Genomic DNA, 23,090 nt, shown 5'->3' with positions numbered 1-23,090 from the left:
GTTCTAGATAAGGCCTGTCAGTGGGTTAATGGACAGCAGTAAGGCCTGACAGTGAGTTAATGGATAGCAGTGTTTTAGATAAGGCCTGCCAGTGAGTTAATGGATAGCAGTGGTCTAGATAAGGCCTGTCAGTGAGTTAATGGACAGCAGTAAGGCCTGACAGTGAGTTAATGGATAGCAGTGTTCTAGATAAGGCCTGCCAGTGGGTTAATGGACAGCAGTAAGGCCTGCCAGTGAGTTAATTAATAGCAGTGTTCTAGATAAGGCCTGTAAGTGAGTTAATGGACAGCAGTAAGGCCTGACAGTGAGTTAATGGACAGCAGTGTTCTAGATAATGCCTGACAGTGGGTTAATGGACAGCAGTAAGGCCTGACAGTGATTTAATGGACATCAGTGTTCTAGATAAGGCCTGACAGTGAGTTAATGGACAGCAGTGTTCTAGATAATGCCTGACAGTGGGTTAATGGACAGCAGTAAGGCCTGACAGTTACTTAATGGACAGCAGTGTTCTAGATAAGGATTGTCAGTGGGTTAATGGACAGCAATAAGGCCTGACAGTGAGTTAATGGACAGCAGTGTTCTAGATAAGGCCTGTCAGTGGGTTAATGGACAGCAGTAAGGCCTGACAGTGAGTTAATGGACAGCAGTGTTCTAGATAAGTCCTGTCAGTGATTTAATGGATAGCAGTGTTCTAGATAAGGCCTGTCAGTGAGTTAATGGATAGCAGTGGTCTAGATTAGGCCAGTCAGTGAGTTAATGGACAGCAGTGTTCTAGATAAGGCCTGCCAGTGGGTTAATGGACATTAGTAAGGCCTGACAGTGAGTTAATGGACAGCAGTGTTCTAGATAATGCCTGACAGTGGGTTAATGGACAGCAGTACGGCCTGACAGTGAGTTAATGGACAGTAGTGTTCTAGATAAGGCCTGACAGTGAGTTAATGGACAGCAGTGTTCTAGATAATGCCTGCCAGTGGGTTAATGGACAGCAGTAAGGCCTGACAGTGATTTAATGGACAGCAGTGTTCTAGATAATGCCTGACAGTGGGTTAATGGACAGCAGTAAGGCCTGACAGTGAGTTAATGGACAGCAGTGTTCTAGATAAGGCCTGTCAGTGGGTTAATGGATAGCAGTGTTCTAGATAAGGCCTGTCAGTGAGTTAATGGACAGCAGTAAGGCCTGACAGTGAGTTAATGGATAGCAGTGTTCTAGATAATGCCTGCCAGTGAGTTAATGGATAGCAGTGGTCTAGATAAGGCCTGTCAGTGAGTTAATGGACAGCAGTAAGGCCTGACAGTGAGTTAATGGACAGCAGTGTTCTAGATAAGGCCTGACAGTAAGTTAATGGACAGCAGTGTTCTAGATAATGCCTGCCAGTGGGTTAATGGACAGCAGTAAGGCCTGACAGTGATTTAATGGACAGCAGTGTTCTAGATAATGCCTGACAGTGGGTTAATGGACAGCAGTAAGGCCTGACAGTGAGTTAATGGACAGCAGTGTTCTAGATAAGGCCTGACAGTGATTTATTGGACAGCAGTGTTCTAGATAATGCCTGACAGTGGGTTAATGGACAGCAGTAAGGCCTGACAGTGACTTCATGGACAGCAGTGTTCTAGATAAGGCCTGTCAGTGGGTTAATGGACAGCAGTAAGGCCTGACAGTGAGTTAATGGACAGCAGTGTTCTAGATAAGGCCTGTCAGTGGGTTAATGGATAGCAGTGTTCTAGATAAGGCCTGTCAGTGAGTTAATGGACAGCAGTAAGGCCTGACAGTGAGTTAATGGATAGCAGTGTTCTAGATAAGGCCTGCCAGTGAGTTAATGGATAGCAGTGTTCTAGATAAGGCCTGACAGTGGGTTAATGGACAGCAGTAAGGCCTGCCAGTGAGTTAATTAATAGCAGTGTTCTAGATAAGGCCTGTCAGTGGGTTAATGGACAGCAGTAAGGCCTGACAGTGAGTTAATGGACAGCAGTGTTCTAGATAAGGCCTGACAGTGAGTTAATGGACAGCAGTAAGGCCTGCCAGTGAGTTAATGAATAGCAGTGTTCTAGATAAGGCCTGTCAGTGAGTTAATGGACAGCAGTAAGGCCTGCCAGTGAGTTAATGGACAGCAGTGTTCTAGATAATGCCTGACAGTGGGTTAATGGACAGCAGTGTTCTAGATAAGGCCTGTCAGTGAGTTAATGGACAGCAGTGTTCTAGATAATGCCTGCCAGTGTGTTAATGGACAGCAGTAAGGCCTGACAGTGAGTTAATGGACAGCAGTGTTCTAGATAATGCCTGACAGTGGGTTAATGGACAGCAGTAAGGCCTGACAGTGACTTAATGGACAGCAGTGTTCTAGATAATGCCTGACAGTGGGTTAATGGACAGAAGTAAGGCCTGTCCGTGAGTTAATGGACAGCATTGTTCTAGATAAGGCCTGACAGTGAGTTAATGGACATCAGTGTTCTAGATAATGCCTGCCAGTGTGTTAATGGACAGCAGTAAGGCCTGACAGTGAGTTAATGGACAGCAGTGTTCTAGATAATGCCTGACAGGGGGTTAATGGACAGCAGTAAGGCCTGACAGTGAGTTAATGGACAGCAGTGTTCTAGATAAGGCCTGGTAGTGAGTTTTTGGACAGCAGTGTTCTAGATAATGCCTGACAGTGGGTTAATGGACAGCAGTAAGGCCTGACAGTGAGTTAATGGACAGCAGTGTTCTAGATAAGGCCTGACAGTGAGTTAATGGACAGCAGTGTTCTAGATAAGGCCTGTCAGTGGGTTAATGGATAGCAGTAAGGCCTGACAGTGAGTTAATGGACAGCAGTGTTCTAGATAAGGCCTGTCAGTGAGTTAATGGACAGCAGTAAGGCCTGACAGTGAGTTAATGGACAGCAGTGTTCTAGATAAGGCCTGTCAGTGGGTTAATGGACAGCAGTAAGGCCTGACAGTGAGTTAATGGACAGCAGTATTCTAGATAAGGCCTGTCAGTGAGTTAATGGACAGCGGTGTTCTAGATAATGCCTGACAGTGGGTTAATGGACAGCAGTGTTCTAGATAAGGCCTGACAGTGAGTTAATGGACAGCAGTGTTCTAGATAAGGCCTGTCAGTGGGTTAATGGATAGCAGTAAGGCCTGACAGTGAGTTAATGGACAGCAGTGTTCTAGATAAGGCCTGTCAGTGAGTTAATGGACAGCAGTAAGGCCTGACAGTGAGTTAATGGACAGCAGTGTTCTAGATAAGGCCTGTCAGTGGGTTAATGGACAGCAGTAAGGCCTGACAGTGAGTTAATGGACAGCAGTATTCTAGATAAGGCCTGTCAGTGAGTTAATGGACAGCGGTGTTCTAGATAATGCCTGACAGTGGGTTAATGGACAGCAGTGTTCTAGATAAGGCCTGACAGTGAGTTAATGGACAGCAGTGTTCTAGATAATGCCTGTCAGTGGGTTAATGGACAGCAGTAAGGCCTGACAGTGAGTTAATGGACAGCAGTGTTCTAGATGAGGCCTGTCAGTGAGTTAATGGACAGCAATGTTCTAGATAATGCCTGGCAGTGACAGTCAGCAGAGTGTACTGGCCTATCAGCCATGAAAAGTCATGCTGATAGACTAGTGGCACTACCAAGCTTAAAGATGGATGGGAGTTTGTCTCCATAATCATTGTCTCTCTCTCTTTCTGTCATGTCTTCTTTCACTCATTCATCTTTCAGTTCTTTATTTCCATAATGATCAGTGTGGTGTGCTGTATAGGCCATGATTCCTACTCTACAGAGTGTGTAAGGTTCTAAAGATGGCTCTCTATTCTCTTCAGCCATGGACACTCTGCAGGTGGAGATGTTTGATGAGTTGGGATACACCTTCATCGCCCCCAGGTGAGTGGCTACAGCAGCACATCTGAATCTCCTCCACCACCTCCATGTTGAACCGTTGTTACTCCTGAAGTGTACTCACTAGGAGTATCTGGTTATTCCACAGTTTATGCTGGGATTGAGGAGCACGGCGTATAATTAGGTAGAAGTTATAAAAGGAGTTTGATGTTGTACAGATGTTGAATTTGAGATGTAATGTATGTAATATACAGTGTCTGCTATTTCTGTAGGGAGTACTGCAAAGGCTTGAAAGACAACGACAACAACACCCAGTTCCTCCTGGACTTCAACCAGTTCATAGACAGGAACACACTGGAAGAACCATGTAAGTTACCATGGCTGTTTATCACTCGCAGGTGCTCATACAACCCACGCATGCACTTACGCACACGCACACACACACACACACACACACACACACACACACACACACACACACACACACACACACACACACACACACACACACACACACACACACACACACACACACACACACACACACACACACACACACACACACACACACACACACACACACACACACACACACACAGATGGAATTGGTGGGGGGAGTCAGGAGGGTTTCCCACCACTTTGATTTTATGGTGTTCCATAGCCCTGTGAAGGTCCGAGAGAGGCGTTTGATTAGTCTGGTCTGGCCAGGAATGACGTCAACCTTATCTAACGCGGTAGACATTGGATTAGTGTAGTCTGATATCATCCTGATCGACTGAGCTTCCTAGAACCTGATGTTGTCATGCTACTGTGTGACTCAGAACCTCTATAGTGTCATCATCTAATGGGTATCAGCTACTGGAGATCCTACCAACATCCTCAGCTAATGGATCGCAATGTCCTCTGTGTTGTCTAATGGATCGCAATGTTCTCTGTGTTGTCTAATGGATCGCAATGTCCTCTGTGTTGTCTAATGGATCGCAATGTCCTCTGTGTTGTCTAATGGATCGCAATGTTCTCTGTGTTGTCTAATGGATCGCAATGTCCTCTGTGTTGTCTAATGGATCGCAATGTTCTCTGTGTTGTCTAATGGATCGCAATGTCCTCTGTGTTGTCTAATGGATCGCAATGTTCTCTGTGTTGTCTAATGGATCGCAATGTCCTCTGTGTTGTCTAATGGATCGCAATGTTCTCTGTGTTGTCTAATGGATCGCAATGTCCTCTGTGTTATCTAATGTATCGCAATGTCCTCTGTGTTGTCTAATGGATCGCAATGTTCTCTGTGTTGTCTAATGGATCGCAATGTCCTCTGTGTTGTCTAATGGATCGCAATGTCCTCTGTGTTGTCTAATGGATCGCAATGTCCTCTGTGTTGTCTAATGGATCGCAATGTCCTCTGTGTTGTCTAAAAGATCGCAATGTCCTCTGTGTTGTCTAATGGATCGCAATGTCCTCTGTGTTGTCTAATGGATCGCAATGTCCTCTGTGTTGTCTAATGGATCGCAATGTCCTCTGTGTTGTCTAATAGATCGCAATGTCCTCTGTGTTATCTAATAGATCGCAATGTCCTCTGTGCTGTCTAATGGATCGCAATGTCCTCTGTGTTGTCTAATGAATCGCAATGTCCTCTGTGCTGTCTAATGGATCGCAATGTCCTCTGTGTTGTCTAATGGATCGCAATGTCCTCTGTGTTGTCTAATGGATCGCAATGTCCTCTGTGTCAGCTAATGGATCGCAATGTCCTCTGTGTTGTCTAATGGATCGCAATGTCCTCTGTGTTGTCTAATGGATCGCAATGTCCTCTGTGTTGTCTAATAGATCGCAATGTCCTCTGTGTTGTCTAATGGATCGCAATGTCCTCTGTGTTGTCTAATGGATCGCAATGTCCTCTGTGTTGTCTAATGGATCGCAATGTCCTCTGTGTTGTCTAATAGATCGCAATGTCCTCTGTGTTGTCTAATAGATCGCAATGTCCTCTGTGCTGTCTAATGGATCGCAATGTCCTCTGTGTTGTCTAATGAATCGCAATGTCCTCTGTGCTGTCTAATGGATCGCAATGTCCTCTGTGTTGTCTAATGGATCGCAATGTCCTCTGTGTTGTCTAATGGATCGCAATGTCCTCTGTGTTGTCTAATGGATCGCAATGTCCTCTGTGTTGTCTAAGCAAGCTCAAGCCATCTAAACTCCTATGTGTCATCCTTGCAGTTTACCAAGGGGTTTACTGTGGAAGATACTTCAGTAACAATGTCTTCCTGTCTAGGTAATGTGACTCTGGTCAGTAGGCTGCTGTTGGACGCTGGGTTGACTGCTGATCTGGTCAAACTGTGGAAGGAGCAGACATTGTGAGTGCCACACACACACACACACACACACACACACACACACACACACACACACACACACACACACACACACACACACACACACACACACACACACACACACACACACACACACACACACTCTCACACACACACACACACACACACACACACACACACACACACACACACACACACACACACACTGACCGCCATCAGGGCATCATCTACATGTACACATTGAGTCAGTTACATGAGTCATATAGACAGTCAGTCTACTCCCCATCTTGTTGATGTCTTATTGGAGAAACACCAGGCAGCTAGTACTGCTATATGCTAATGTCTTGGTCTGTTGCTATGAGAGTGCTATGTCTGTGTTTTACCAGTAAAATATGATCAAAGAAAGACACAGGACCAGCAATGCCAAGACATGGTGTGTTCTGAAGACACCACAGTAATTACCTCAACATGCATTCATCACGCCATACACACACATGCTTACATAAACAGGAACAATTTACTGAACAAAGAACTCAAAGAATTAGGACATAGAGAGAAGTGACTCTCAGGGTTTAGAACAATTCGTTTTCAAATGTTCTGGACACAGTGATGTGTAGTTCTCTTTGTACGCCTCTCCAAGACACACACTGTTCAGACGGACTAGTGATTTCTCCTGGGAGAGCTAGATGGGCTTCAAAGATAGTGGAATATTTAGCTCATGCCTCTCTGATTAGTCTAGATGGTCCCTGAGCCTCTGTTAAAGATGTGGTAAATGGAGCGATGCTTCCATTGACCAGATTGGCACACATTCAACAAATCTGATTTTAACAGTGGATTTCCGTCATATCCGTCATAATTTACAGTATGTATTGTAACAAACCCACAATGTGGTTACTTAAGTGTTATTTGGATATTTGGCTGTTTTCGCTGCATAACATTTAGAAGTTGTCCCTTTTCAGGTTTAGAAAAAGTGACTGCTAAATGCTAACTCCCGTTAGTATAGCTAGCATACAGAAATCAATGGTGGTAGTCAGTCAATTATAACTGTAATGCAATTGATTGGTTCAGATGACATGAACGTGTTGAGGTTGGCATCCATACAATTTTACCTCAATATAGTGTGAAATACACATACAGTGCATTTGGAAAGTATTCAGACTCCTTCCCTTTTTCCACATTTTATTATGTTACAGCCTTATTCTAAAATTGATTAAATATGCAGTGTTTTTCCTCATCAATCTACACACAATACCCCATAATGACAAAGAAAAAACAGATTTTTCAAAAAAATATCTAATTTATGGAAAGTATAAAAACTGAATTATCACATTTACAAAAGTATTCAGACCATTTACTCAGTACTTTGTTGAAGCACCTTTGGCAGTGATTACAGCCTCGAGTCTTCTTGGATATGATGTTGCAAGCTTGGCACACCGGTATTTGGGGAGTTTCTCCCATTCTTCTCTACAGATCCTCACAAGCTCTGTCAGGTTGGGTGGGGAGTGTCGCTGCAAAGCTATTTTCAGGTCTCTCCAGAGATGTTCGATTGGGTTCAAGTACGGGCTCTGGCTGGGCTACTCAACGACATTCAGAGACTTGTCCCGAAGCCACTCCTGCATTGTCTTGGCTGTGGGCTTAGGGTCATTGTCCTGTTGGAAGGTGAACCTTCGCCCCAGTCTGAGGTCCTGAGTACTTTGGAGCAGGTTTTCATCAAGGATCTCTCTGTACTTTGCTCCATTCTCCCATCTCCACAGAGTAACTCTGGAGCTCGGTCAGAGTGACCACCATGTCCTTGTTCACTTCCCAGACCAAAGCCCTTCTCCCCCGATTGCTCAGTTTGGCCAGGCGGCCAGCTCTATGAAGAGTCTTGGTGGTTCCAAACTTCTTCCATTTCAGAATGATGGAGGCCACTGTGTTCTTGGGAACCTTCAATGCTGTAGACATGTTTTGGTACCCTTCCCCAGATCTGTGCCCCGACACAATCCTGTCTCGGAGCTCTACGGACAATTCCTTCGACCTCATGGCTTGGTTTTTGCTCTGACATGCACTGTCAACTGTAGAACCTTATATAGACAGGTGTGTGCCTTTCCAAATCATGTCCAATCAATTGAATTTAACACATATGGACTCCAATCAAGTTGTAGAAACATCTCAAGGATGATCAATGGAAGCAGGATGCACCTAAGCTCAATTTCGAGTCTCATAGCAAAGGGTCTAAATACTTATTTAAATGTTATATTTCCTTTTTGTTTTTAATAGATTTGCAAACATTTTCTAAAAACCTGTTTTCACTTTGTCATTATGGGGTATTGTGTGTAGATTGATGAGGGAAAAAATGTATGCAATCCATTTTAGAATAAGGCTGTAACGTAACAAAAAAAAAGTGCAGGGGTCTGAATACTTTTCGAATGCACTATATTAACAATAGCCTAAATGTAGGCTAATTTTGCTAGGGGGCAATGAGGAGATTCGGGGCCTTTCCCCCACTGCCATTTCACCCACGAGTTTCCATGGCAATTCCATTGTTTTGGTCGAGTTCGATTTACCTCTTTACCTCATCAATTGAACTGTGATTGATACCTGTGTGTTCTTTCTGTTCCCAGGGGTGGGATTCTGGCCAGGTTTGTAGCCACTGATGGAGGGATCACCAGAGTCTATCCCAGGAGGTATGCTCAGATTTCTCCTTCTGAGTTAGTTAGAATAGCTCGATCCCAAACTGTAGGTGCTGTGGCCAACTCCTATTGTAAGAAGCCATGACAAAGGATTAATACAGGTAGGAGTTGGCTAATGCACAAAGCTATTTTAAAGTGTATAATGGTTTGGCTTGGATATGATACTGTTTTACTTCCCTACCTGCTCTGCTGGATCATTTCACATTTCATGTAGAGTTGGTTTTCCCAAATCGCCCATTAGCCCAGCCCAGAACATAGTTCACATACACTGGTGACGTGCTCAGTACAGATGGACTCTTTCTATTCCTCTCTCTCTCTTTCTGTCTCTCTTTCTGTCTCTCTCTCTCTGTCTCTCTCTGTCTCTCTGTCTCTCTCATTGTCTCTCTCTTTGTCTCTCTCTCTCTCTCTCTTTCTGTCTTTGTCTCTCTTTGTCTCTCTCTTTGTCTCTGTCTCTCTTTCTGTCTGTCTCTCTCAGTCTCTGTCTCTGTCTCTCTCTCTCTTTCTTTGTCTCTTCTCTCTGTCTGAAGATCTTTATCATTCGAGTGTATATCATCTGGCTGTCAGATGGTCTTGTTGATTGTTAGAGTACAGCAGTTTGTACAAGGTTTGTAGCTATAATTTTAGGTTTTCTTCAGCATCTTTCTGTGATATTTTTATTTTTTATTTAGTATTGCATGTGAAGAAAATGTGTAAAAATACGTTCATAAAAAACATACATATGTTTTCTTTATCTCTGGGCCAATTCCATGTCATTTTTCCAGTGTGTTGGGTGTGACTGTTATTTTGATCAAAGTGTAGCCTTGTATTTGAGTAAAATCTTTTAGACATCTGTGTCTTAAAAATGTGCGTACATGTATGCGTGAGCATGTGTTCGTGTGTGTTTCAGTGCTGGAGAGGAGTGGACAGAGAATGCTGAGACCTATGACTCAAGTTTCTACAAGAGGACTCTGGATAACAACATCTATATATTCACCGCTCCATACTTCAACAGTGGGTTAACACACACACACACACACACACACACACACACACACACACACACACACACACACACACACACACACACACACACACAGGGACCCAACGGTGTCTTCTCCTCAATGTGGTCTGTCAGCAAACCTCTCTCTGGGGACAAACGGCTTTCTCTACTAGCTGAGATCTGAGATGAGAGGCCCTCTAGTCCCCCCTCTCTCTGCTTCCTCTCATCTGTCTATCCATCCCCCTCTTCTATCTGTCCCCCTCTTCTCTCCATCCCCCTCTTCTATCCCTCCCCTTTCTCTCCACTCTCTTCCCTCTCTCCACTCTCTCCTCCTCTCTCCACTCTCTCCTCCTTTCTCCACTCACAATTTTTCATGTACTTCTTTCTTTAGCTCTCTCTGTCTGCTACTTTTGACTCCACCTCTATGTATGTCCATGTAGTATTACAGTACTCTATAGACCAGATCTCTGAGTTAAAGAATCCTTGTCTCCCCTCAGTATAAGATTCCGTTTTTCACTTATACTATACTGCAGTATGTACTCATACTGCCAAGCCACACATCATTTATGACCATTTATCTAGTTACATCAGACCAAACAAACAAAGATTATATTCATCAAACATGATTCTTACCAAGCCTCACACAATTACTGTCAATGTCAAACAAGTGTCACTGTATGTGAATGTGTTGACACTCTTTTCTCTGCTCTCCCTCCTCTCTCTCTGCTGCAGAGAGCAGGGAATCAGGCTACGAGTCAGGTATTCTGGTGAGCAAGGCTGTAGACCTCAACATAGATGGAGTCAACCTCAAACCAGCTGGTGAGTGGACAATACTGTCCCCATCCCCTTAGCCGGGTGCTTAGTTGTTGCAGTGGGTACTTCTGAAGTAAAACTGACAGCTTGGAGAATGAGATGAACCATCCATAGATCATTCTCTAAAGGGCTATTCAATAAAAAAGTGTTTCTGAATATGTCTTGTAGTGGTGGGGGTGAAACTGAACGTCTCTGCCTGGATGAGCAACTTCATGAACGCCACCATCAAAGTCAACGTAAGAGAAACACTTTTCCCCATAGTTAAGAAACTATCACTTATATTGTGTTTGCTCAACAAGTTACCCTTCATACATGATGGTGTGTGTTCTGATGTGTTTGCAGTGCAAGGATGAAATCTGTGGCTGTCTGAAGAATGATAAGGTACTATGGCCTATCTTACTTGTGAAAAATATTTTGAAATGTTGATAATGTTCTTTACTGACTCATGTTCTCTCTCTCTCTGCAGCACGTTGACTGTGTCATCCTGGATGATGGCGGCTTCCTGCTGATGTCCAATCAGGATGAGTATATCACTCAGGTGAGTCTCCATCAACCAAGCAGCTTGTTCTGTCAGAGACATGTATGTTTGCTCTACCAGAGCAGGGTCAACATTCTGTCTGGCTATAGGACGGTTTCCCAGACCTAGATTAAGCCTTGTCCTGGACAAGAAACATGTTCAATGGAGAGGATTAGCTTTAATCTGTCTCCAGGAAACTGGCCCTTATGGAATCTGTTGAACTGATCTGGATGTGCTTTTAGCCAACCCCTCTGACAATCATGATAAGATACGATTTTCTTGTATTGTCCTCTGCTTCTCTAACACTCATTAATACCGAATGCCATATCATATTTGGCATGACAACAAACAGGTATCTAAAGCACAGATCTGAAAGAAAATGGCTCTATGGCATCTACAGTATCCTGAAGTTAGTAGAACATAAATCCAATGTCTTAAAGCCAAGACACTCCTGTTGGAATGAGTACTAAAAGGTTTTCATTGGTTTGGCTGGCCACCAGATCTCTTCTCCTGCTCCTCTCTCCATCCCTGCTTCATCTGACCTGGATGACTCCAATCCATCACTCACTCACATAGGTCATATGACATGATTATGACATGATTATGACATGGGTATGGCATCGTTCTGAGCCCATTGTGTCCCGTTAGAGTGTGTTTAAAAGCTCCTGTAGTACAGAAGTCTGCTTCTCCAGCAGAGTAATGGGTTAGTCTCTGGAACAGTATCAGAGAGAGAGAGAGAGAAAGGGAGAGGTTCCCACTCTGTTATGCTAACCCCTATTAAAGAGAGAGTTCACCCCTGTATCAAAGTTGGACAGATGTTTTCATACATTTCATGTGGTCTAAAGTCATGCTGAATCTGCTTTGTATATCCTACTATACTCCTTAGGAGAATCCTGCAGGCTTCAATCCAAGTGAATGGCATGTTTTGGCTCTACTGAGTTAAATTGGATTCGGTAGTTCAAACCTCCCCATTCATTTTGGATCAAGGCTTTCTAATGCATAGAGCAGGCATCCATTTTGGATCAAGGCTTTCTAATGCATAGAGCAGGCATCCATTTTGGATCAGGGCTTTCTGATGCATAGAGCAGGCATCCGTTTTGTATCAAGGCTTTCTAATGCATAGAGCAGGCATCCATTTTGGATCAAGGCTTTCTAATGCATAGAGCAGGCATCCATTTTGGATCAAGGCTTTCTAATGCATAGAGCAGGCATCCATTTTGGATCAAGGCTTTCTAATGCATAGAGCAGGCATCCATTTTGGATCAGGCTTTCTAATGCATAGAGCAGGCATCCATTTTGCGTCTTGAGTACAACTTTGTCCTCTGTGTGTATAGATAGGTCAGTTCTTTATGAATAAATGTGTAGGTGTGGTAGTTGAACACAGCTCTCTCTGTTCCCTGTATACAGATTGGTCAGTTCTTTGGGGAGGTAGACCCAGTCGTGATGATCAGTCTGGTCAACACGTCTCTGTACTCCTTCAACAAGACTTACGACTACCAGTCAGTCTGTGATCCTGAGAGAGACAGCAAGGCTGCTGCAGGGCCACGATCTGTCTATGTGGTGAGACACACACACACACACACAGCACACACACATGCATAAATGCATTATCTTGCTTTGGTTACCTCTTCTGTTACATACAGTGCATTCAGAAAGTATTCAGACCCCTTCACTTACGCTACAGTCTTATTCAACAATGGATTAAATCGTTTTTTCCCCTCATCAATCTACACACAATACCCCATCATGACAAAGCAAAAACAGGTATTAAGAAAATGTTTGCAAATCTATAAAAAAGGGAAATTAACATTTACATAAATATTCAGACCCTTTACTCAGTACTTTGTTGAAGCACCTTTGGCAGCGAGTACAGCCTTGAGTCTTCTTGGGTATGACGCTATAAGCTTGGCACACCAGTATTTGGGGAGTTTCTCCCATTCTTCTCTGCAGATCCTTTCAAGCTCTGTCAGGTTGGATGGGGAGTGTCGCTGCATAGCTATTTTAAGGTCTCTCCAGAGATGTTTGATGGGGTTCAAGTCCGGGCTCTGGCTGGGCCACTCAAGGACATTCAGAGACTTGTCCCGAAGCCACTCCTGCGTTTTCTTGGCTGTGTGCTTAGGGTCATTGTCCTGTTGGAAAGTGAACCTTCGTCTGAGGTCCTGGAGCACTCTGGAGCAGGTTTTCATCAAGGATCTCTCTGTACTTTGCTCCATTCTCCCATCTCCACAGAGGAACTCTGGAGCTCTGTCAGAGTGACCAACATGTTCTTGGTCACTTCCCTGACCAAGGCCCTTCTCCCCCGATTGCTCAGTTGAGCTGGGCGGCCAGCTCTATGAAGAGTATTGGTGGTTCCAAACATCTTCCATTTCAGAATGATGGAGGCCACTGTGTTCTTGGGAACCTTCAATGCTGTAGACATGTTTTGGTACCCTTCCCCAGATCTGTGCCTCGACACCATCCTGTCACGGAGCTCTACGGACAATTTCTTCGACCTTATGGCTTGGTTTTTGCTCTGACATGCACTGTCAACTGTGGGACCTTATATAGACAGGTGTGTGCCTTTCCAAATCATGTCCAATCATTTGAATTTACCACAGGTGGACTCCAATCAAGTTGTAGAAACATCTCAAGGATGATCAATGGAAACAGGATGCACCTGAGCTCAATTTCGTGTCTCATAGCAATGGGTCTGAATACTTATGTAAATAAGGTATTTCTGTTTCTTATTTGTAAAACCTAAAAAACAGTTTTTGCTTTGTCATTATGGGGTATTGTGTGCAGATTGATGGGGGAAAAAATATTTAATCAATTTTAGGAAAAGGCTGTAACGTAACACACTGTGGAAAAAGTGAAGGGGTCTGAATACTTTCTGAATGCACTGTATATGCATATATTTTGTCCTTATGTTGTGAATTGTGCACTCAGTGCTGCTCTCCTCTCCACTCTCCAGCCCACTATAGCAGACATGCTGAGTATAGGTTGGTGGGCCTCCACTGCTGCCTGGTGAGTAAATGGGCTGGTTACTGTAACTACTGTTTAGATATGGTCTGCTGTTTAGACTAACAGTAATGTGTTTGTTTGTCTCTCTAGGTCGATAATACAGCAGCTCTTCTATGGTCTCATATTCCCCAGCTTCCTAGAGGCAGGTGAGTGTTAGGGTACAGTATATTGGATGTAATTATGTGATTATAGAACAGTCAATTTATAAAGGTACAATATGTTTGTTGTCGCTAAAATGGGCTGTTAATATAGTGTAAATATCCTTGGGCTTTGGAGTAGTTATGTGGAAGAGTTGTAAGCACAGACCTGTTTTGTTTGCTTGTTTGTTGATTTGTGTTTTTGGTTGCGTATGGTGACAGTAGTGGATTATCTCTCTCTCTATCTCTTTCTCTGTATCTCTCTCTCTCTAGCGGACTCAGATGATGACATGTCAGCTAACATGTTTAAGGAGAGTTGTATCACAGAGCAGACTCAGTACTTCTTCGACAACGAAGAGAGATCCTACTCGGGAGTCCTTGACTGTGGAAACTGCTCCAGGTGTGTGTGTGTGTGTGTGTGTGTGTGTGTGTGTGTGTGTGTGTGTGTGTGTGTGTGTGTGTGTGTGTGTGTGTGTGTGTGTGTGTGTGTGTGTGTGTGTGTGTGTGTGTGTGTGTGTGTGTGTGACATATAAGGGAGATTCTCCTTCCTGGATAATTGTAGATCCAGAATGGGGTCAGTTTCCTGCCTTCCTCTGTGTTTTCTAGCTCTGTCCAGGCAGCTGCTGTTGGCTGGGCTCTGATCAGACACATTACATTGATCTGTCAGAAGCTGGACGCAGGGGGAAACAATGTTTGCTGAGAGCCCTCTCCCAACCTTTTCCCCTGTTTTTGTGCTGCAACTCACATGTGGTGTGAGGGCTGAATGTGGTAGAACTGCAGTGGGTATATGAGCCCCATGCGACTGACGTTTTTCTCCTCAATATTAATGACTAAAGACATGTAAACTTTAACGAGCGCCATAAAGAAAGAGCCATTCCACAGACGAGAGGACGCAGTTGCTCCACTGCCCTGTAGTATGTGTGTGATTTATTAATTGCTGTTTGTTCATCTGAACCACATATACACCACATGACCAAAGTATGTAGACACCTGCTCATCAAACATCTCATTCCAAAATCATAGGCATTATTATGGAGTTGGTCCCCCCTTTGCTGCTATAACCGCCTCCACTCTTCTGGGAAGGCTTTCCACTAGATGCTGGAACATTGTTGCGTGGACTTGCTTCCATTCAGCCACAAGAGCATTAGTGAGGTTGGGCACTTATGTTGGAGCGATTAGTCCTAGCTCGCAGTCGGCTTTCCAATTCATATATGTAGGCCAGTAAAGTTCTTCCACACCGATCTCTACAAACCATTTCTCTATGGACCTCGCTTTGTGCACGGGGGCATTGTCATGCTGAAACAGGAAAGGGCCTTCCCCAAACTGTTGCCACAAAGGGGCTTTGTGCAGGTCCGCAACCCACCTTGGGTCGCGACCCATACTTTAAGAAAGGCTGGCCTAGAATCTCAGTGTATGCTGTAGCATAAAGATTTCCCTTCACTGAGACTAAGGGGCCTATCCCGAACCATGAAAAACAGACCCAGACCATTATTCCTTAGGCAGGTAGCGTTCTCCTGCAACCGCCAACCCCAGATTTGTCCATCGGACTGCCAGATGGTGAAAAGGGATTCATCACTCCAGAGAACGCTTTTCCACTTTTCCAGTCCAATGGCGGTGATCTTGACACAACTCCAGCCGACGCTTGGCATTGCGCATGGTGATCTTAGGCTTGTGTGTGCCTGCTCGGCCATGGAAACCCATTTCATGAAGCTCCTGACGAACAGTTATTGTGCTGACGTTGCTTCCAGAGGCAGTTTGGAACTCTGTAGTGAGTGTTGCATCCAAAGACATCCTATGGCGGTGCCACGTTAAAAGTCACTGAGCTCTTCAGTAAGGCCATTCTACTGCCAATGTTTGTCTATGGAGATTGCATGGCTATGTGCTCAATTTTATACACCTGTCAGCAACGGGTGTGGCTGAAATAGCCACATCCACTCATTTGATGGGGTGTCCACATACTTTTGTATATATAGTGCATATCACCACGGTAGCCCATATGTGTGATGTCGCAGGAGGCGGAAGGAACGAGCAGCGTTTATGATTTACTATTATCTGAGGCAGATAAAGAGCATGTTGTGTGTATTCTTTGTTAGTCTGTTGCTAGTGTTTCCATTTGTTTTGGGGTTGAAATCTAGTGGAGCCTCTTCCTTCTGTCTTGGAATAATGGTGAATTCCATTGAAAGAATAAAATAACATTCCAATGGAAGGGAAGTGTTTTCTCTCCTCTCTCCCCTCCCTCACCTCTCATCTCCTCTCTTCCTCTCCTCTCTCCCCTCCCTCACCTCTCATCTCCTCTCCTCCTCTCCTCTCCTCTCCCCCTCTCTCACCTCTCCTCTCACCCTTTCACAATGTATAATGCTAAGTAGCTTACTGTGTGTGTGTGTGTGTGTGTGTGTGTGTGTGTGTGTGTGTGTGTGTGTGTGTGTGTGTGTGTGTGTGTGTGTGTGTGTGTGTGTGTGTGTGTGTGTGTGTGTGTGTGTGTGTGTGTGTGTGTGTGTGTTTCAGGATGTATCGAGCTGAGAAGCTGCCCCACACTAACCTGGTGTTTCTGATCACTGATGCGAAGGCCACCTGTCTGTCTTGTGACCCCAGACCACTAAGACAAGCTGAGCAACCCTGTATCCTTTGACACATACACACATACACACACACACACATACAAACCTCTACATTAGACAAACGGTAACAGAAGTTCAGCAGCACTGTATCTATCTACATGTTGCTACAATTATCAACATAATACCAAGCCTGTTTATTGAAACCACATGGCTGTAGATAAGAAGTACCCTCACATATAACTACATCATCCATCAGCAGGACACATGGTAGTACAGTTGTATTAATTTAGTTAGTATTACTGCTGGAGTGAAAAACTCTAGTCATGTTTAGGCAAGTCTAAATTCATATGGAGCTGTGTATCTGAATGGAACATCTGGAGCCCACGTTGGGATCACTTTGAATCACTGTGTGTGTGTGAGTGTGTGTGTATACGAGACATATGTGTCTGGGGATTTCGCTTCCTGCTGGTGTAACAGTAAAAGTGTCATCATCAGAGTTCAGAGAGGGGTCAAACCAGAGGCCTGTAGTTTATTACAACTCAATATGCTGATAATGAGGACTAAAGACACACACACACTCACACATACAGCGAGATAAGCTATAAAATGTACACACTCCCTGTATTGCACACTATTTATGAGCAAGAGAGTCTGTCCAATCACAGTGTCATGTTCAATCATGATGAATGGAGTTGTTAAAGTGTAATACTCTGCCACAGGCAGGGTGATATGTCTGAGTTTGTAAGGGAGAGTGTTAAAGGGTAATACTCTGCCACAGGCAGGGTGATATGTCTGAGTTTGTAAGGGAGAGTGTTAAAGGGTAATACTCTGCCACAGGCAGGGTGATATGTCTGAGTTTGTAAGGGAGAGTGTTAAAGGGTAATACTCTGCCACAGGCAGGGTGATATGTCTGAGTTTGTAAGGGAGAGTGTTAAAGTGTAATACTCTGCCACAGGCAGGGTGATATGTCTGAGTTTGTAAGGGAGAGTGTTAAAGGGTAATACTCTGCCACAGGCAGGGTGATATGTCTGAGTTTGTAAGGGAGAGTGTTAAAGTGTAATACTCTGCCACAGGCAGGGTGATATGTCTGAGTTTTTAGGTGAGAGTGTTAATGTGTAATACTCTGCCACAGGCAGGGTGATATGTCTGAGTTTGTAAGGGAGAGTGTTAAAGTGTAATACTCTGCCACAGGCAGGGTGATATGTCTGAGTTTGTAAGGGAGAGTGTTAAAGGGTAATACTCTGCCACAGGCAGGGTGATATGTCTGAGTTTGTAAGGGAGAGTGTTAAAGGGTAATACTCTGCCACAGGCAGGGTGATATGTCTGAGTTTGTAAGGGAGAGTGTTAAAGGGTAATACTCTGCCACAGGCAGGGTGATATGTCTGAGTTTGTAAGGGAGAGTGTTAAAGGTGTGAGATGTTAGAGATCTACAGTATGTTTGACCAAGTAGTGTCAGTATTTAAGATCAGAGTGGGAGTATTGTACTAATAGGAGGTGTGAGTGTGTTAGTATTTCCTTAGTGTGTGTGTGTGCAGCCCAGGGTCCAGACCCCTGTGAGCTGGCTCAGAACCCCAGATACAGGAAAGGACCTGACGTGTGTTTCGACAACAACATAGACGTAAGTTCTCTTTCTCTATCTCTTGGTTTGAATGTTCTTCATTGCCTGATTGCATGAATGTGTTTATCTGGTTTACATTTTGCTCTCAGGGATCTTTTTTGTTCCATCAAATGAACTGGTTGCTTGCATGACAGGTCTTCTCATGTTCATTCTCTCATCTTTCTGACATATTTCATTAAGTTATATCATCCTGCATTATTCCACTCTTTATACTGACTTTCGTTAACTGGCACTACAGTAACTGTCATTTAGTGTTTTTGCATGAAATCTTCATTCTCATCTTTTACATTTTTTCTTTCTCCTTGTCTCTTTTTCTATTTCCAATTTCCATCCTGCATTTTGCATCTCCATTGGCTCTTGTTTGAAATGGTAGGACGAGCCCCTGTGTCCAATCAGCGGTGTCTCTGGTCTGAGTTCCGCCCCCCTCCTCCTGTTGCTGCAGGTGTTGATGCTGGGTCCAGGGTCAGTGTCCTTCAATACAAACTGAACTGAGACATGTCACTCCACCACTGTTGATAGTCAGGCCTTACACACATCAACTATTAACTGACCTGAAACCTTCCAATAATCAGACCTTACACATAGCCACTACTAGCTATGTGGTATCAATTACTACGTGGCTTCTAATACGTCCATCAAATGCATAAACACACTTGGATAATCCCAGAGCAAAAGAAAGGCATCTACCACTTGATCATGTAATTCTACACCAGGTGAAGTCATTTTGTCATGTTGATGTGGATGGAATGTGATTGATCGTGAGAAGGCTGTTACTATGAATGTGACATCATCTCCTACTCTGAAAAATATTGACATCACTCATGTAAATATTTAACATACCCCACAGTATTTCCCTTGCCTATTCTGACACACAGTCTTCGTACTGCCCATAATAGACCTGTCACACACACACACAGGCCGGTAGCGATGTTTAGGCTGGCCTGAGAATGGAGGGTACAGGTATTATACAGTGGATGTAGATCCTCTTTGGAGAGTGAATGTAGAACAAAGCCCTCCTCCCCAGCTGAACGATGGATGTTCCTCTGCAGTCTATATTCCCTCTAGAGTAAACTGAGGAAGCAACAGATGGGTTTCCTACCTTTGACGATGTGCTGTACTGTACGACACAAACACACAAACATACACACACACCAAGGCCAAGAGCATGCACAGATATTTACTTTACTCTACTGACTTTATTGTTGCAGTGTCATGTACATGTTTAAAGTGGCGTTTAAGTAACAAAATAAATTGACAATCAACTTTCATAACAGTTGCATACCAATAAAAAGGTCTATAGGAACAGTAGCCCAAGCTATTTAGGAGGGATATCACACCTGGCACAAATGATTGTCTAGTTGTGTTCTTCCTGCTGAGGGGTGCCCTATACCGGCGCACAGAGGGGACTAGTTCAAAGTCAGGGTACATGGGGTGACTTGGGTCTAAAATGATTTTGTGAGCCTTGCGCAGGACCCTGACCTTAAAGATCTCATCCAGGCCTGTCTGTTTATGAGGTCTATGCACATATTTGTGGTCTTATTGGCATTGAGGACCAAGTGTGATTTGTCACAGCACTCTACAAAGTAATTTAGGACCGGGCCATGGTGTTCCTCGTCATCATGCAACAGGCTGATCAAGGCAGTGTCATCAGCGAACTTAACGAGGTGTCTGTCAGGATGGGAACTAGTACAACTATTAGTGTACAAGATGTACAGGAGTGGGGACAAAACACATCCCTGAGGAGAGCCAGTGTTGGTGGTGCGTATGTACGATCACGTGGGGACATATGTTTGACAGATATCCTGAACACTGGCATCAAACAGGAGGAGGACACACACACACACAGGCATTTCAATAATGTTGCACTCTCCTGAACGCAGCCTTGTAATATGTGTTTAATCTGTTATTTGCCACATAATCTGGTTTGAATTATCTCATTAGCTGCCTGTCTGATTAACGTTTGTTGTGTCCAACAGGAGGATGATTCTGACTGTGGGGGCGGGACCTCTCTAAGCCCCACCCTCTGGCCCATGTTGGGGCTCCAACTACTGCTGCTGTGGCTCCTCACTGGCTTCCGACATTCATGACCCCTACACACACACACAAATACACACACACACACACTCACACACTCACATCTCACTTAGACAGTGTTTTACATTGGACTGTTTTCTGACGCTCCATCCTCTGAACGTAATCACTGATGTGTTAACTCACTGCCAGTATGGAAGAGGAGTCACTCTCCTGTTCTCTAATCGTTCTCCAATGCCAAAGGGTGCTCTCTCTCATCGCTCACTTCTCTTCTCCACCATGTTTCAATTGCCTGAGATATTCTATTCTATTCTATGGTGCAACAGTAAGAGCTAACCAAACCCTTTAATTCTGTAGTATCTATGTATTGGTTTGAGTCTGAGGGAGGTTGAGTGGCTGTCCTTTCATGCCAACATATTATTTTTCACTGACAGCAAATGATTTGTGTATGCCTAGTTGTTTGTATTATTGTTGCTTATGATATTTATTATATGTAGAAAAAGATCATTATGAAGACAACGAACGCTGTAACTGAAATGGACAGCAAAGTTCTCAATAATCCAACTGTTCCAGGTCAACCAGCAGTGAGTAAATAGACTAGAGTAGGGTTCACTCAACAGAGAGCTGAAGAACACTAACTATGACACCAAATAAAGCTCCTTAGAGTAACGGGGATAGTTGGCCCATGAAAGAGACTCTGATAACATGTAGGGTCAAATCATACTTTAATATCGTTATGGCCATGGTACCAATCTATGACCTGAGCCAAATACTTTCTAAATACTTTTGGTGTGCTTCATTTAGCTTCACTTGCTGAGTGAGCATGGTTGTACTTTTGGGGCTATTCCATTGGTTCCATTGCACCGGGAAAGCGAAATCTAGTGCAAATCAAGTGATACATTATCTATTTGACCCAGGACTTTATAGATACATATACAGTATAGCTTCATTTGATGCATCAGATTCCTAGTGCCTATGTAGCGTCAACATCCCATTCATATATCCAGAGTTAATCTTTGATGGGGAGTCATTGGAATGATGTCCCAATGTGTCCCAGTTGCACGCCGTACAGTATGCTATGTGTAGTAGTAGAGCAGGAGCAGTAGCTCAGAGGTATGTTTCTTATGTTCCATAACTAGCTGGTATCTACCTAGCCTGGGGGTCAGTCTCATTCACCTTCAGACTGCCAGACACACTTGAACCCACCTCTGTAGAACAATGTGCTCCTGAAGTTAGTTTACTCTGGATCCCCAGACTCAGGATTTCAGCAAAGTGAAAGACAGAAAAGCTTTCCAAGAGACTACAGGAGTTTGTATCACATGCCCTGGTGAGCAGACAACTGGAGAATGATATCAGCATATACAGTATAAAGACTGTTTCTTTTCCGTCTTCTTCTACTGCTTGTTTCTTCTTCGTGTTGCTCTCTAAGTGCTGTCAACGAAACGCTGAAAGCTCGGTGTCAGAATGCTGCAATGTGACGGAATGAGTCTGTTCGATGTTGGACGCTCCTCAAACCATGGATTAGTCACTGTTTGGCCATGATGGAGAGGACCAAGGTACAGGCACTGTTACCACAGACCTGAACCACAGACAGTTTCATGTCTTACCCCACTCTTATCCCAACCTTACCAATAGTTAAGTTCACTGTAAACTACACATTACAAAAAAGCAGCACTGTAACCCTACCCCAAAATGAAGAACTAACAGCTCATGTTATGTCGTTTTTACATCAGGGCCTATCGCTGCCAGTGTTGTCCTTTCTGCCATGGCCATCGTGTGACTAACTGGTTTGGCGTTCAGGATCATGCCTGTTTATCGGAGTCGCGTGTTGACGTGTGTACAACACCAAGGACATTATGTAGCCCTGGTACAGGCATGTCCCTGGGGTAATCCTTGATTGTGCTTTAATACATGACTTACTCTTTTGTGGAACTTGACTAGCCTGATTAAATTTTGTATACATTTGTACAATAATGATATTTACTGTAAAAAAAAAAAAGAAACTGAAAAAAGGAGATATAATGTTTATATAACATGGTGGTGATTCTTGTGCAAATATGATGTATTCACAATAAACGTATAGTATTGTTATGGTCTATTGATTAGCTGTTCGTTCAACAGGAGAGTATTTTATGGACATGCAACTTAGCACAGCAGATGGACATAAAAGAACCGCTTACTGTTTGAGGTCCCCTGTTCCCACAAGTAATACTTCAATAATGATTTAATAATAGTTCATGCTGGAGAGATCAAACAGCGGGTCACAGATCAGGACAAACATGGTATTATCTTTCAGCTGTGCAGAGCAAGGTCAGGATACTGCTAAAGGTGAGGGGAGAGGATAACGCTTCCTATCTCTGCGAGAACAACAGAGAGTAGCTCACAGCCATTCCACTGTGTTAGGAGCCTTGATACAGAGTCAACTGTACTGTCGCTGACAGGTTAGTAAATAACTCATGCAGTTACACGGATGTACTGTACAGCACTGGTTTGTAATGTGCTTAATGATGAATGTCCCTGTATGCAATTCTAATCACTTATCTCTGCCACCTATCAGTGTTTGGTTTAATATCATAATGTACTGAAAGACATGCAATGGCCATGGCTGTCTAATAGACATACAACAACAAAACTA

At 43.8% G+C, this 23,090-nt stretch overlaps 1 protein-coding gene across 1 annotated transcript in view; it reads left to right on the top strand.

Annotated features, from left to right (window-relative positions):
- Window positions 1-22,551, top strand: part of LOC129862417 (voltage-dependent calcium channel subunit alpha-2/delta-1-like) — a 123,884-nt gene extending 101,333 nt beyond the window's left edge. The window contains exons 23-38 of the mRNA XM_055934078.1: window positions 3,764-3,854; window positions 4,082-4,176; window positions 6,070-6,151; window positions 8,734-8,796; window positions 9,689-9,792; window positions 10,514-10,600; window positions 10,763-10,830; window positions 10,937-10,975; window positions 11,061-11,132; window positions 12,519-12,671; window positions 14,062-14,114; window positions 14,202-14,257; window positions 14,522-14,648; window positions 16,754-16,866; window positions 18,342-18,424; window positions 20,401-22,551. Coding sequence (XP_055790053.1) covers window positions 3,764-3,854; window positions 4,082-4,176; window positions 6,070-6,151; window positions 8,734-8,796; window positions 9,689-9,792; window positions 10,514-10,600; window positions 10,763-10,830; window positions 10,937-10,975; window positions 11,061-11,132; window positions 12,519-12,671; window positions 14,062-14,114; window positions 14,202-14,257; window positions 14,522-14,648; window positions 16,754-16,866; window positions 18,342-18,424; window positions 20,401-20,511 — 1,397 coding nt within the window. The 3' untranslated portion in view covers window positions 20,512-22,551. The remainder of the gene's footprint in view (window positions 1-3,763; window positions 3,855-4,081; window positions 4,177-6,069; window positions 6,152-8,733; window positions 8,797-9,688; window positions 9,793-10,513; window positions 10,601-10,762; window positions 10,831-10,936; window positions 10,976-11,060; window positions 11,133-12,518; window positions 12,672-14,061; window positions 14,115-14,201; window positions 14,258-14,521; window positions 14,649-16,753; window positions 16,867-18,341; window positions 18,425-20,400) is intronic.
- Window positions 22,552-23,090: the final 539 nt, after the last annotated feature.

Source organism: Salvelinus fontinalis, chromosome 9 (genome assembly GCF_029448725.1).
Source record: "Salvelinus fontinalis isolate EN_2023a chromosome 9, ASM2944872v1, whole genome shotgun sequence".
Taxonomy (NCBI): Eukaryota; Metazoa; Chordata; class Actinopteri; order Salmoniformes; family Salmonidae; genus Salvelinus; species Salvelinus fontinalis.
The sequence above is the reverse complement of the archived record's forward strand: the minus strand, read 5'-3'. Positions and strand labels throughout refer to the sequence as shown.